The 12,957-nt window shown below is 42.9% G+C and overlaps 1 protein-coding gene across 1 annotated transcript; it reads right to left on the reverse strand.

The window, feature by feature from the left end:
* Nucleotides 1-8,684: 8,684 nt before the first annotated feature.
* On the reverse strand, nt 8,685-9,612 carry LOC136505132 (non-specific lipid-transfer protein 1-like). Its single transcript, XM_066500233.1, has 2 exons — nt 9,152-9,612; nt 8,685-9,044 (listed from the first exon to the last, which is right to left on the reverse strand). Exons 1-2 carry the CDS (start codon nt 9,514-9,516, stop codon nt 9,035-9,037), a joined length of 375 nt encoding a protein of 124 aa, XP_066356330.1. The 5' UTR covers nt 9,517-9,612; the 3' UTR covers nt 8,685-9,034.
* Between the last annotated feature and the right edge of the window lie 3,345 nt (nt 9,613-12,957).

A 12,957-nucleotide genomic window follows, 5' to 3' on the forward strand; every position in this document is an offset into this window, starting at 1 on the left:
TGCACGGGTGTCGACATCAAAGAAGAGGAGCGTGGGGCTAGGAACGGTTGGCGCGGGGTTGAAATTTGGATAATTTCAACCCGCACCGAGCTTTTATACCAGACCTCATCACTGTCGGTTCTAATTATAAACCGACAGTGATGGGGGTACATCACTGCCGGTTGTAAGTATAAACCGACAGTGATGTAGAAATATCACTGCCGGGCCATTCTTTAAACCGACATTGATTGTCGTGTAGCGGTTACAGCATAAGTACGTTATCTTTTCCACTTCTTTCGAATACCTCCTACTAGCTCAACGGTTAAGACCCTGCAACTTAGCCCCCGATACCCGTGTTTGAATCCCGGGCGGCACAATTTTTTTGGTTTAATTTTATAATTTATTAAGCGGTCTAAAGGTCAAAAGTAAAAAATAAATAAACCTTGGCACACATCTTATACTAGCATCACTGTCGGTTTTCAAAATAAACCGACAATGATAACCAGCATCACTATCAGTTTCTTCTCATCACTGTCGGTTTTTTAATACCGATAGTGATGTTTATATATATTAAAAAAATTCTTTTATATACTAAATAAATAGAAGCATATGTATTCCTATGTCGAAATGGTTTGAAATTTTTTTGGCAAGCTTGTACACCCAAATTAAGATCCTACATAGGATCTTAGGTTTTTCTAATCATTTTTTTATTTATTATATTTTTCTGTGCGCTGAAAGAGACAAAAGAGGATGAATTTCATCTTGGACCCAATAGATTTTTTTCATCCACCTCCACAAAATTCTTATCCCTAGGGCACATTAGAGCCTATGTAAAAGTTTGACACCATTCCAGATTTTTTTGTGGATACACTCAGTTCAACCTATAATTAATAAGTATCGTCGCGTGGAAATTCAATTAAACCTCAAAAAGTAGCAAACCATCTCCGAAAAATCTGGAACTTGGTGTTTCCTTCACACATGGCACATGTAAGCCTGAAAATAATTTTAAGACCAATACGATACCGGAATGCCTATGAACCACAGAAATCTTGATAACCTATGTGTATAGTCATGGTTCGATGAAAAGGCAAATGTACCTCTGTGAAGCATGTATACTCCGCCTATGTCGAAATGGATTGAATTTTTTTGACAAGCATGTACACCCAAATTAAGACCCCACACAGGATATGAGGTTTTTTATTATTTTTTATATATTTTTTTTTCTCTGTGCCAAATAAGACAAAAGAGGGTGAATTTCATCTTGGACCCGATAGATTTTTTTTCATCCACCTCCACAAAATTCTTATCCCTAGGGCACATTAGAGCCTGTGTAAAGGTTTGGCACCATCTCAGATCTTTTCGTGGGTTGACTAAGTTCAACCTATAATTAATAGGTGTCGCGCGGAAATACAATTAAACCTCATAAAGTAGCAAACCATCTTCGAAAAATCCCAAACTTGATGTTTCCTTCGCACGTGGCACATGCAAGTCTGAGAATAATTTTGAGACCAATACGACACCGGAATGTATATTTCTAGTTGCCCAACAAATGTTACATGAATTACATGCCTGACAATAATTAAACACACAATGCTGTACAGATTAAAATTAGAACCCAACTAAACTACAACCTTGAAAACCTAGCTAAATAAGCATTAATTACTATCGGAAACACTGCCGGGATCGATCGGACCACGCACACTAACATGCCTCTGTAGCCATATATGATAATTAATGTCACGGATTATGTATCCGCTTGTATCGATGAAGTCCAATGCCTGTATGAGTGCACTCTCTCGTGCCTCACAATATCGAAAGAATGGTCGGCCATAGATGTAACCTACTAAATGACCACTGCCCCTGTTAGTAATCCTTATGCAGTACTGGCGTCCTTCTATAGTGAGCTGGTCGAGGTTTCCATTGCAGAAGTCCCAATCATACCCGAGTTGCTCCGTAGCTTGGTCTAGAACGGCCCACAAGCCACATGCAGTATAGGTAAGGTCCTAGAGCGCAATCTGCATGCGGAGAAAGAGAAAAAAAAATTAGAGAATGTTATTATAATAAGAAACAATAAATAACCATGACTTAGGTATAAGTGACCATTTTACCATATCCGCACGGTTGTAGCTCACAAACCATTCGCTTGCTTGCTGGACGGGGATATCACCAGCATTCAAAGCAAGTGCCTTAAAGTGCGAGAAATCAGGCACATCATAACAAACACGTCGAAGTGCCTCTAAACATAAGCGCATGGCCCTGAATTGGGCGCTTATCACGTCCGGGCTCTGTCTTCCCGTCTCGTGGATAAGGTTCCGATGATTTGCACCCCTCAAAGGGATGGAAAAACTGAGTTCACATGTCTATAGTCAACCACTTGCATTAGATGTTGTGTTCTCGACGATGTCTGAGATAAAGAACCAACTAAATATTGTTCGCAACCAATCTATTGGGGATATAGTCTGCGACATATATGCATACAATAATGATATTAAACTAATTACACTTATTTGTTAGCATCAAAAAATAAAAGATGTTGAAAAATATTTCATACAATAGCTAGAACAGAGAACCATGGAATGGCCACATTAGGAGCGAATGGCTCATCGCTAGGGTGGAAACCTAGTTCTTGTGGTGGGGGAGGTCCGTTGTTCATACAACCTGATCGATAAAATGCAAAAAAATGAACATAAAATATATGCACAAAAAAATTCTTCCAAGTAAAATATGGCAACATAATTAAATATAGATCGAATGCAAGAAATAAGAATATATATAAATATAGAATACAAAGAAACATGAATATAAATATAGATCAAATAAATATAGATAGAATATTAGAGAAGACAACATATCAATACCATTGAAAAATGCAGGAGCCCTGATCAAATCACGTAGAGAGAGAGTGGATGTCTTGAGAAGTGAAAGTGAAACGTAAGAAATGAGACTGAGAGAGTTTGTGGGTTGGTGGGATCGATGTCTGTGGCCGGTAGTTTGTTTTATATAGGGGGGCATGGACATCACTGCCCGTTTTTAAATAGAACCGATAGTAAAGGTGGCCTCATGTGTGCACCGTTTTGGTGGACTACGATGCATAACGATATATGTGGTTTGTTGTGAGAGAAAAATATTGTATCATGGCTGATAAGGCCTGGCTAAAACCAACATGCATAGAGAGGCTAGCTCCTGGCCGAGGGCCATTTTATAGGGGCTAGCAGTCGTGGTATATTTTTATTTCTGAACTAAAGTTGTCGGGGTAGGTGGGAGCAATGTTCCAACTATTGTGGTCATGGGAGTACTGTTGGCATGTGAGGAGCTTCTACACATGATTATCAGTTTTAGTTTAAAAACCGACAGTGAATTGGGCCTTCTGTGTCGGTTTGAGCAACCGACTGTGATAGAAGCTATCATTGTCGGTTTTAAAACCAAAACCGATAGTGAAGGGCTCTGCCGCCATCGCAGCCTTTTAGTAAAAAAAAATATAAAAAATGACTATTGGTTTGGAGCCTGCCATTGTAGCGCTATCACTGTCGGTTTTAAAACCAAAACCGACAGTGAAGGGCACTGCCGCCATTGCAGCCTTTTAGTAAAAAAATATATAAAAAATCACAGTCTCATAGACTTTTTATAAAAATATATAAAAAATTCTGAGCCTAGGATTCGATCCTAGGTCTTGGGGTTCTTAGTTTGGGGCCTTAACCACTACTCTAGAATAGGGATTACGTTAGAATTAGTTGTCCTTTTTCTTTTATCCTATCATAATGCACTACTAAATAATAAATGCAAAATCAAAAAAGTTTGGCTCGCCTGGGATTCAAGCGTAGGTCTCAGAGTACAGAGTGTGCGGCCTTAACCGCTGAGCTAGGATAGGGAGTTCACTTAGTTTGCTTTTCTTTCTTTATTTATTATTAGAAATAATGCAGTTAGTTTATATTCTAAAATAACACAAAAATTTGTGTCTTGATTATTTAATTCTATGATAATTAATTAATGGTCTATAATTATCAAATAATAGTGTTTATAAACATCATCTTAATATTTGATTACATAGTCAATAATTAAATTATAGAGATGCGCACAAAATATAAATTAAATATTCAGTGTGAATTACTGATACAACGTCTGCATAATGATTACATAGTTAACAATAATCTAACTATCTTTAGGTGTATCAATAATGAGGGCCTCATTGTGATCAATTCGTACATAAGCAGGTTCGTCACCCTCTTGAAGGATAGGTAGGGGTACGTTCGCCCCGAATGGAGGCATTTCCTGATAGCCCCTGTAGTCTTCTTCGTCCGTCACTCCATCAACACCGATAATCTTCCTTTTCCCTTCTAGTACTACTTTTAGCCTTCCTTTTGTCTTATTGTCCCTTGCATAGAAGACTTGCATAACATCTTTTGCAAGGACGAAGGGGTCGTTTCTGTATGCGGTCTTAGTGAGATCAACGATAGTGAACCTTTCGCTATCAATGTTGATTTACTTGAGCCGGATCCACTGGCAACAAAAAAGAGCTGCCTTCAACGGACCGTAGGCTAGCTCCCATATCTCCTCTATGAAACCATAGTACGTCGCATGCACGTTGCCGTTTTCGTCGTGAGCATCAAAACGAACACCACAATTTTGGTATGTGCTCTTTCCATCTTGCTTTTTTGTCTAAAATGTGAATCCATTGATCTCATACCCTTGGTACTTAAGATATGTACTCGAAGGTCCCTTAGCTAAGGCATCTAGTAGATTACCCAACTTTATTCCAAGCAAGCGACGTCGCAACCAGCTGATAAATTCCTTCTTATATTTTTTATCTAGCCAAGCCTGTGACCTGCTCGGATACAGAGTTTGCAGCGATTGCCTGTGCTCATCAATGTATGGCATCACACCCTTGGCTTCCTAGAGAACAGCAAACTGTGTCTGTCTAAAAGAAATAGGGCTGTCTACTGTAATAGATTTCTCCCTGATCGTTCCTTTGCCACGTAGTCTTCTCTCGTGATGAGATTCTGGAACTCCGACCCTTTTGATGTCCAGATAATATGTGCAAAACTCAATGGCCTCCTCCATTGACCATCCTTCAACCATACCCTCTTCTGGCCTGAATCGGTTCCTAACATACCTCCTAAAAACTTTCATCAATCTTTTGAAAGGAAACATCTGATGCAGGTACATTGGGCCAAGGTCTCTAATTTGGTCAACAAGATGAATGAACAGATGCAATGAGATATCAAAGTAAGTCGGCGGGAAATGCATCTCAAGCCTAACGAGAGTTTCGGCTATGTCCCGTTGTAGCTGCTCTAGCGTGGACACATCAATGACCATTTTTGAGATCGCGTTGAAGAACAAGCAAAGCTTTATGATTAGGGCGCGGACCTTTGGGGGGAGGATACCATGCAGGGCAATAGGGAGCAGCTGAGACATAATGACATGACAGTCATGGGCCTTCATAGGGCCATAGTTGAACTTGAGTTCTCTCATGTTCACTAGCCTCTTCGGGTTCGCACAGTAGCCCGTCGGGACTTTGAGTTCATTGAAGAAAGAAATGAGCACACGTTTTTCTTCCTTCTTCAATATCCATGATGCAACCGAAAGTTTGAACTGGCCATTCTCTAGCTCCATGGGATGCATCTCCTTCCTGATTCCTAAGTGTTGCATGTCCAGGCGTGTGGCTAGTGAATCCTTCGATGTCCCCCCGGTGTCCATCAAGGTGTTAAGAGTGTTAGCGCACACGTTTTTAGTGATGTGCATGGGATCAAGACAGTGGCATACACTCAGAAATGGCCAGTAAGGTAATTTCTAGAAAACCGATTTTTTCTTCCAAACGCTCCCATCAGGCGCTGCTACTGCATTGTCCCCCTTCCCAAGGACAACCTCCAGTTTATTGAGTTCTCGAAGTATCGCAGGCCCGTCTCGATATTTTGGAGCTAAGCGTTTCTCAATAGTACCGTTGAAATCTTTTTCTGTTCCCATAGTAAAGGTGATCCTTAGGTAGGAACCTACGGTGTCCCATATAAACTATCTTTGAGTTATTTGGCAGATTTACCACATCGGTGTCATCCAAGCACTCGACACATCCAGTATAGCCTTTTGTCTTCTCTTTGGACAACGAACCTCGATCTGGTAGGTCGGTGATTGTAGCGATAAGTACTCCCTTGATCGTGACATGTTCCTTTTTGTACTCGTCCAAACATCTGGCACACCCTTTTCAAACATCTCCACTAGTTCATCGATTACAGGTTCCAGAAACACATCGATGTCATTCCAAGGTTGTCTTGGCCCTTGGATCAGTAGTGGCATCTAGATGTATGACCGCTTCATACAGACCCAAGGTGGAAGGTTGTATATACAGAGCGTCACTAACCAGGTGCTATGATTGCTTCTAACCTGGTCAAAAGGATTTATCCCATCTATGCTCAAAGCAAACCAAAGGTGCCTTACCTCTCCACCGATGTCCTTATAGAACATAGTATTGACAGTCCTCTAATCATGCCCATCGGCGTGGTGCCTCAACATTGTATCTTTCTTACGCTCTTCGCCATGCCAGCGCAATAGCTTAGCTGACTTTGCACATGCAAACAGCCTATGCACTCGAGGAGCTATAGGGAAATACCAAACGACCTTTACGAGACCTCCTCTGGTCTTGGTACCCTCATCTGACGGCCCTTCCTTGTACTGTGGAGCTTCACACTTGGGGCACTTGTCCAAGTCTTTGTATTTTTCTCCACAGTACAATATGCAATCATTGGAACACACGTGGATTTTTTCAACCTCGAGGCCGATGGGGCAGATCATTTGCTTGGCCAAGTATGTCTTTTCTGGCAACTCATTTTTTTTTCTGGGAGCATTTTCCTTATTATACCTAACAACTGATCAAAGCCTTTATCGCTCAATCCGTTTGTCGATTTAAACTCTAATAGCATGATGTCAGCTTCCAGTTTGCTCATTGGACAATTCCTATACAATGGTGTTTTGCCATCTTGTCTCATTTTCTCTAGCTTTCTCAACTGTCTTTCACTAAGACATCCGGTCTCTACATTACGTAGCAGCTGAGAAATGCCATCGTTATCCTCGGTGTCATCAGCTAGCGTGTTCCTAAACATATTATTAACTGTGGCCATAGGTTCCGTGTTGACACTGGATTCCACGTCAGTATCATGGATGGCTACGTCAGGCATGTCCACATCATCATCGTTTCCCTACATAACATTTACACCAACCTCGCCATGCATAGTCCATATCGTATAGTTTGGCATGAACCCCCTGTTAATCAAGTGCGATCATATAGACTTAATTTGACGAAAGTTCCTATGATTCTTGCAATCTTTGCATGGACAGAAGACAGGGTTCCTATTCCCAGCATGGGCTTTGGCATCGATGATAAACTGGCTAACACCATGCATGTACCGCTTGTCCGTTCGGGACAGATGCATCCACTCTCGATCCATCTCTACACAAAAAATACTAAGACAGTAATTACAAAGAATTAATAAGAAATCGAGCTTCATGAACAACAATTGTAGCTCGAAAGTACCATTTTTGGAAAACATTATTGTACACTAATTATTGAAAAATTGAAATTGGTAGCCCCGGCCCTGTAAATTGAAAATCGTAGTAAAAAATAATTACTGCACAATATTGAAGAATAACTATTCTACTCTACTTCTAAGAACTAATTATAGCATCACATACTAACAATAATGATCTTGACCACCATGGAATAATTAGCTAGAAATTTAAATGTGTTCATAGACACCAACCTTTTGGATGATGGATTCACCACAATTTGAGCCTTGCACAAATGTCCAATTGGAAAAGTGCTCTCTAGAATGAAGAAAGAACTAGAATGAGAATCAAGCAATGTAGCCATCAAAACGAATCTAATTAAGCACAAAAATCAAAGGAGTGGATGTTTGTTACTAACCTTAAAGCAAAAAGATCAAGCCATTCTTCAAAATCCAAGCACTAGCTTCATGGTGAAGAACAGCCGCAACAATGGAGGGAAGGGTCCAAACGCGCGCCTCTGTCCTCGGAATGGAAGAAAGGAGGAAGGAGAGGACGGCTGCAGCCTTTTTGTGTTGTAGGATTATCACAATCGGTTCTTGGCTAGAACCGACAGTGATAGTGCCCAATCACTGTCGGCTTTTGGCTTAAACCGGCAGTGATGAGTGCCCGCCAAAACACTGCCGGTTCAAGCAAAAACCCGACAGTGATATGGTCCTTCACTGCCGGTTTTAGCCCAGCACTAATCATTTTTTTCATTTTCAAGCTCATAACCGACAGTGAAGGTACATCACTGCCGGTTCTCACAAATCCGGTAGTGATGAGGCCGGCAGTGATGTGCAAATCTAGCGTAGTGAATGTCATCTCGTCCTGAATGTCGTCTCATATTTTTCTCTCTTGTCAAGAGAGTTAGAGGAGTTATGTCTCTCAGAGAGTTAAGCTCTTCTCTCCCCGCTAGCTCAAAGGGTGGCATATGTCCCCACGTGGCATCTGACACTATCTTGGAGCTGGCCAATTGATGTGCCCTTATATTCATGTATGAAAATTGTATGTCTTGTGTAGATCCCGGCACTTGATTTCCGTTTTCTACAGTAGTTTTTTAAAAACAATTTTTCATGTTTTCTCTATGTAATTACATTAAACCATTAATCACTCCTATTAATGTGAAGTAGATTGCCAGGCAGGGTAGTAGTATATTTTAAGGTGCACCAGCATTTAAATTGATTAATAACAAGGACCACTGTATATATAGCAAAACCATTAACTATCCGAACAAGTAGGTCGATCGAAGCCACTGAACAGTCAACAGTGTAGTAGCTGTTCACAAACACAAGACCCGCATACATGAGCACATGATGAGAAGCTAGCTAGGCAAGCCACACATACAGAGCCATGTATATGCGCACGTGTAGACAGTGCACACGGTTACATACATAATACTGTATAATAATACTGTATATATAGATACTGCATGCTGCTCCTCCTGTTACCACAACTTTATTTTATTTTCCTGGCTTGCTAGCTTCATCACGTGCAGTGGTACTTACGTCGTAGATTTCATCATTTAGCCGACCCTGCATGCGCCAAAAGAATTGAGAAAAAAAACATATATGAATCTGTGCAAACAAGATTATTGATGAAAGCAGAGATGGAGGACGATGATGGCAAGATTACTACGTACTTGTTGCAGTCAGTGGACATGCTAATGGGGAAGCCCACGGAGACGCCGCACTTGCCGGGGATGGTGGCGACGGTGCCCATGTTGACGCTCTTGACGCTGTTGGCGAGGCTCTTGAGGCAGCGGCACGCCGCCTGGCGGTCGGAGCTGGTCCGCGCCGCGCTGTTGAGGCTGCGCACGCCGGTGCAGCACGACGCGGGGAGCGCTGTGGCCTTCCCCGTCGCGTACGGGATGCACGGCGCCAGCGACGACCCCACCTGCCCGCACGTGATCGCCGCCGACACGGACGACGCCAGCAGCGCCGCCGCCAACACCACAGCCAGTGCCACCACCGTCTTCCTGCTGCTGTTCGTCATCAGCACAGCCATCGTCGTCGTCGTCGCCGCCCTGACCGAGAGTCGACGAGACGTGTGTGAGTGTGAGTGTAGTGAGTGGTGGGGTGACTGTGCGTGCTGCGGAATGAGCAGGTTTGGAGGGTTTAAATAGAGCGAGCGAGGGACCTATGGCTATGAGGTGTTCGATAAGCTCGATGGAGACGATGACAAACACAGTACTGCTAGCTCCATCTCGCATGAATGTATGCATTTAATGATGAATTCAAGAACATCGCTGCCAGGTCGTTGGCAGTTGGACTAGCTGTGGACCTGTACTGCTGTTAAGTGCTGTGATTTTCACTTCATTAGAATAGGTTTACCAGCTGATCTCGATTGGTCTCCGTCCAGCAGTCCAATTGCAAGTCCAACTCTGTGGAAAATGTTTATATCACACAAAATTTGTTAACTAACAAAAGTTGGCGTTTCTGCATGCAAACACAGATAGCTAGGTAGCAAGAGAATCTCTTTCTTGAGATCGATTTCCCCTCTCTTCAAGGCAAAAAAAACTGTCTCCGGAGTGTTCACGACGGCAACTGAGCTTTCTTGCTGTTGCCAACTTGATTACTTGCTAGCTGTACGTGTGGCGTGTTCTGCAGTTACCTGACGAAGCGGCACCTTGACAGTAAGTGAAGTACCATCAATGGGTATCCGCTGATAACACATCTTAACAGTAAGTGTTAAGTATATATATAAGTTCCGCCTCTTAAATATGTTCTAAGTTAATAAACTACTGTAAGTTCTCTTTGGTAGGGTTTGGACTTCTCCAAAAACTGTAAAGCCAAAAAAATAAAGTTACGTTTTGATGGCTTTGGTTTCTGAGCAAATTGGCATGTGCTTCATTTTATTTGCTTTGTCTTCAGAGCCGTTCTCGTAAGCACGTTTGGCAGGGATTTTGATGCCGGTAGAAAAGCCCCAACACAAACCTTGTCAAAAAACATCTAAATGTGTTCATCTCAGTGGCAAACCCAGAGCCCAGCGACCTGGGTGCCCGCTCGGGCTCCAACACTGGCACACGCTGAGTCCTTTTGACACAGCACCCCTTATCCGAAGCTTTGAAATATGTGATCTCATCGACGGATGCCTCAAGTTTCTCCAGGGCTGCGTTTGAGTGCTGGCCGATCTACTAATGATTTATCTTGAGTATATGTTCTCCTCATGCATGAGTAAGACAGACGATTAGTTTATACTGATTTTTTAGACTTATTAGAGGGATATATGGAATTGTATTCATTGATTGATAAGAAGTACTGGTTGGTTAGCTTGGACAAGTAAGGATGTGTACATGCGTGGCTTGTTCTGCGATTCCCTGAAGAAGCGGCACCTCAACACTGAGTGAAGATTCAAGGATATATACAGATGATATATACACAGTACGTTCCAATTAATAACTACAGCAGCACTTGCCTTTCCTACTATTTAACATTGAATTATTTTCAGCGGATGTACACCTCCGGATATTTATTTCACTACCTTTTTCTAAAAAAAATAGTTGCCATCATGAGTCGTCGATCGATGATGTCCCACTACAGTACGCAACGCAAACTGAAGTTGAAGCAATACTAAATGACAAGTAGTTTTCAAGCGTTTCATGCATACATTACGAAGCAAATATTTTTTATGGATTTTTGCTATGGTCACTGCGCCAGATTCGCACAGTAGTAACGGGAGCATTTTTACTATAGGGCCGGCTGGAGTTGGGGGCGCTCCTACAGTGGACGTCCTCGGGCCCCAGCAGCCCAGCTGCCCCTACAGATGGCACTGTAGGGGCGGCTGGTAACCTGAGCCGCCCCTACAGTTGGGGCTGATCTGTAGGGGCGGCTCAATCATCAGCCGCCCTTGCAGTGACCATTTGTAGGGGCGGCTGCCACCAGCCGCCCCTACTGTTCTACTGTAGGGGCGGCTGAATCATCGGCCGCCCCTACTGACGGCGCACGAATAAATAGCAGCTACCTCTTCTTCCACCTCAGGATATACTCTTCTACCAAAAAAAAGGTTGAGAGGCCTTTGGCTCTTTCTAAAAATTGCTCTACTAAGGAGAAGGTTTTGATCTCAAATCCTTTGATGAAGAGGCTCTAAAAGGTAAGGAAATGCTTCTCCAACTCTTTATTTGAAGTTTAAATCGTTGGTTAATGAATAATTTGATTTTTGGTTTTCTCTTTCTTCCATGGAGCTTGAGCTAGTTATGAGTGAAATTGGACTCTAATTTTCACTATACTAGGGTAATTAGGTAGGGAAGTAAGATTTCACCCTTTGTTATACATCTTTGTTGATTTTAGTGTAGTATTAGTGAAGTTTGATGCATGTGTCATGAAACCCTATATCTAGATCTAGGATTTTGTTTTTTTATTCTTTTTCAATTTTTTCTTTATGTGACTAGGGTTTGCATGTAGGTGAATGTGTAAGATTTTAATTATTGCTAATGTGTAAAATATCCTCTACCATGGCTACTAATTATCATTTAATATTTATTTTGATTCCTTTCTATAATGTGTGTTTTTAATTAGTTATGGATAAATAGGCCATTAATTAATTATCCTCTACCATGAAATTGGAATGGAGTTTGCATGAAAGGTAGTGGAATGGAGTCTGTAGGGGCGGCTTATAACCTCAGCCGCCCCTACAGTGCTCTGAGGTATATCAGTGACTGTCGCTGTGGCTGCCCGTTAAGTGTTGGGCGAAATCTCCTATGGACGCCGTCAGACTGCCCAATTTCCTCGGCGGCTAGGGTTCCCGCGGCACGAAGGAATCGAGGAAGGAAGGGGAGGACCGCAGGCACAGGAGGTGAGGACCGAGGAGGCTAGGGTTCCCGCCACACCGAGGAGGCGAAGACTGCAGGCACAGGCAGGCTCCCGACGCGTCTCCGGTGGCCGGCCCCCTCCCTCTCCCTCTCCCTCTCCGCTCACCCAGATCCGGAGCGTCGTCAACACCGTCTCTGGCAATCCGGCGGGACCGAGGGCGCCGGCGATCTCCCCACCCTCATCGTGCCGCTGCCGCCCAGAGGATCTTCATCGGTCCCTTCGGCGTCCCTTCGTCGGATCTTCATCGTGCCACTGCCGCCCAGAGGAGGACCTTCTGGCCCACCGCCGACGCCTTCTCCACGTGAGTATCCTCGCCCCCATCCCCATTTTCCTACCTCTTCGTTTTCCCTGGAAGTGGATCTCACTCATTGATTTAGGGTTGATTCCATTCAGTTGCAGTGCATAGCTATGTTTTTTTGTTGCTAGCAAGGTGGAACTATAGTAGATCATATGATTATACATAGTACAAAAAAAGATTAGTGAAATTAGTTACAGATGATTGAGTTGGATATGGAGATCAGAGATTCTGAGCTGTTTGAGAAGTGCCCATCTCCATCTGCAACTAACATCTAGAGCATTGCTAAAACCATTGCTAGCTGGTTTTAGCAATTCTGACCCGCCCGAGCGCGAGGTCAGG

The sequence above is a fragment of the Miscanthus floridulus genome, chromosome 14 (assembly GCF_019320115.1).
Source record: "Miscanthus floridulus cultivar M001 chromosome 14, ASM1932011v1, whole genome shotgun sequence".
Lineage (NCBI taxonomy): Eukaryota > Viridiplantae > Streptophyta > Magnoliopsida > Poales > Poaceae > Miscanthus > Miscanthus floridulus.

What these genes read in the sequence shown, in the direction of transcription:
- LOC136505132 (XM_066500233.1), bottom strand. Translation starts at nt 9,516, where the DNA reads ATGGCTGTGCTGATGACGAACAGCAGCAGGAAGACGGTGGTGGCACTG.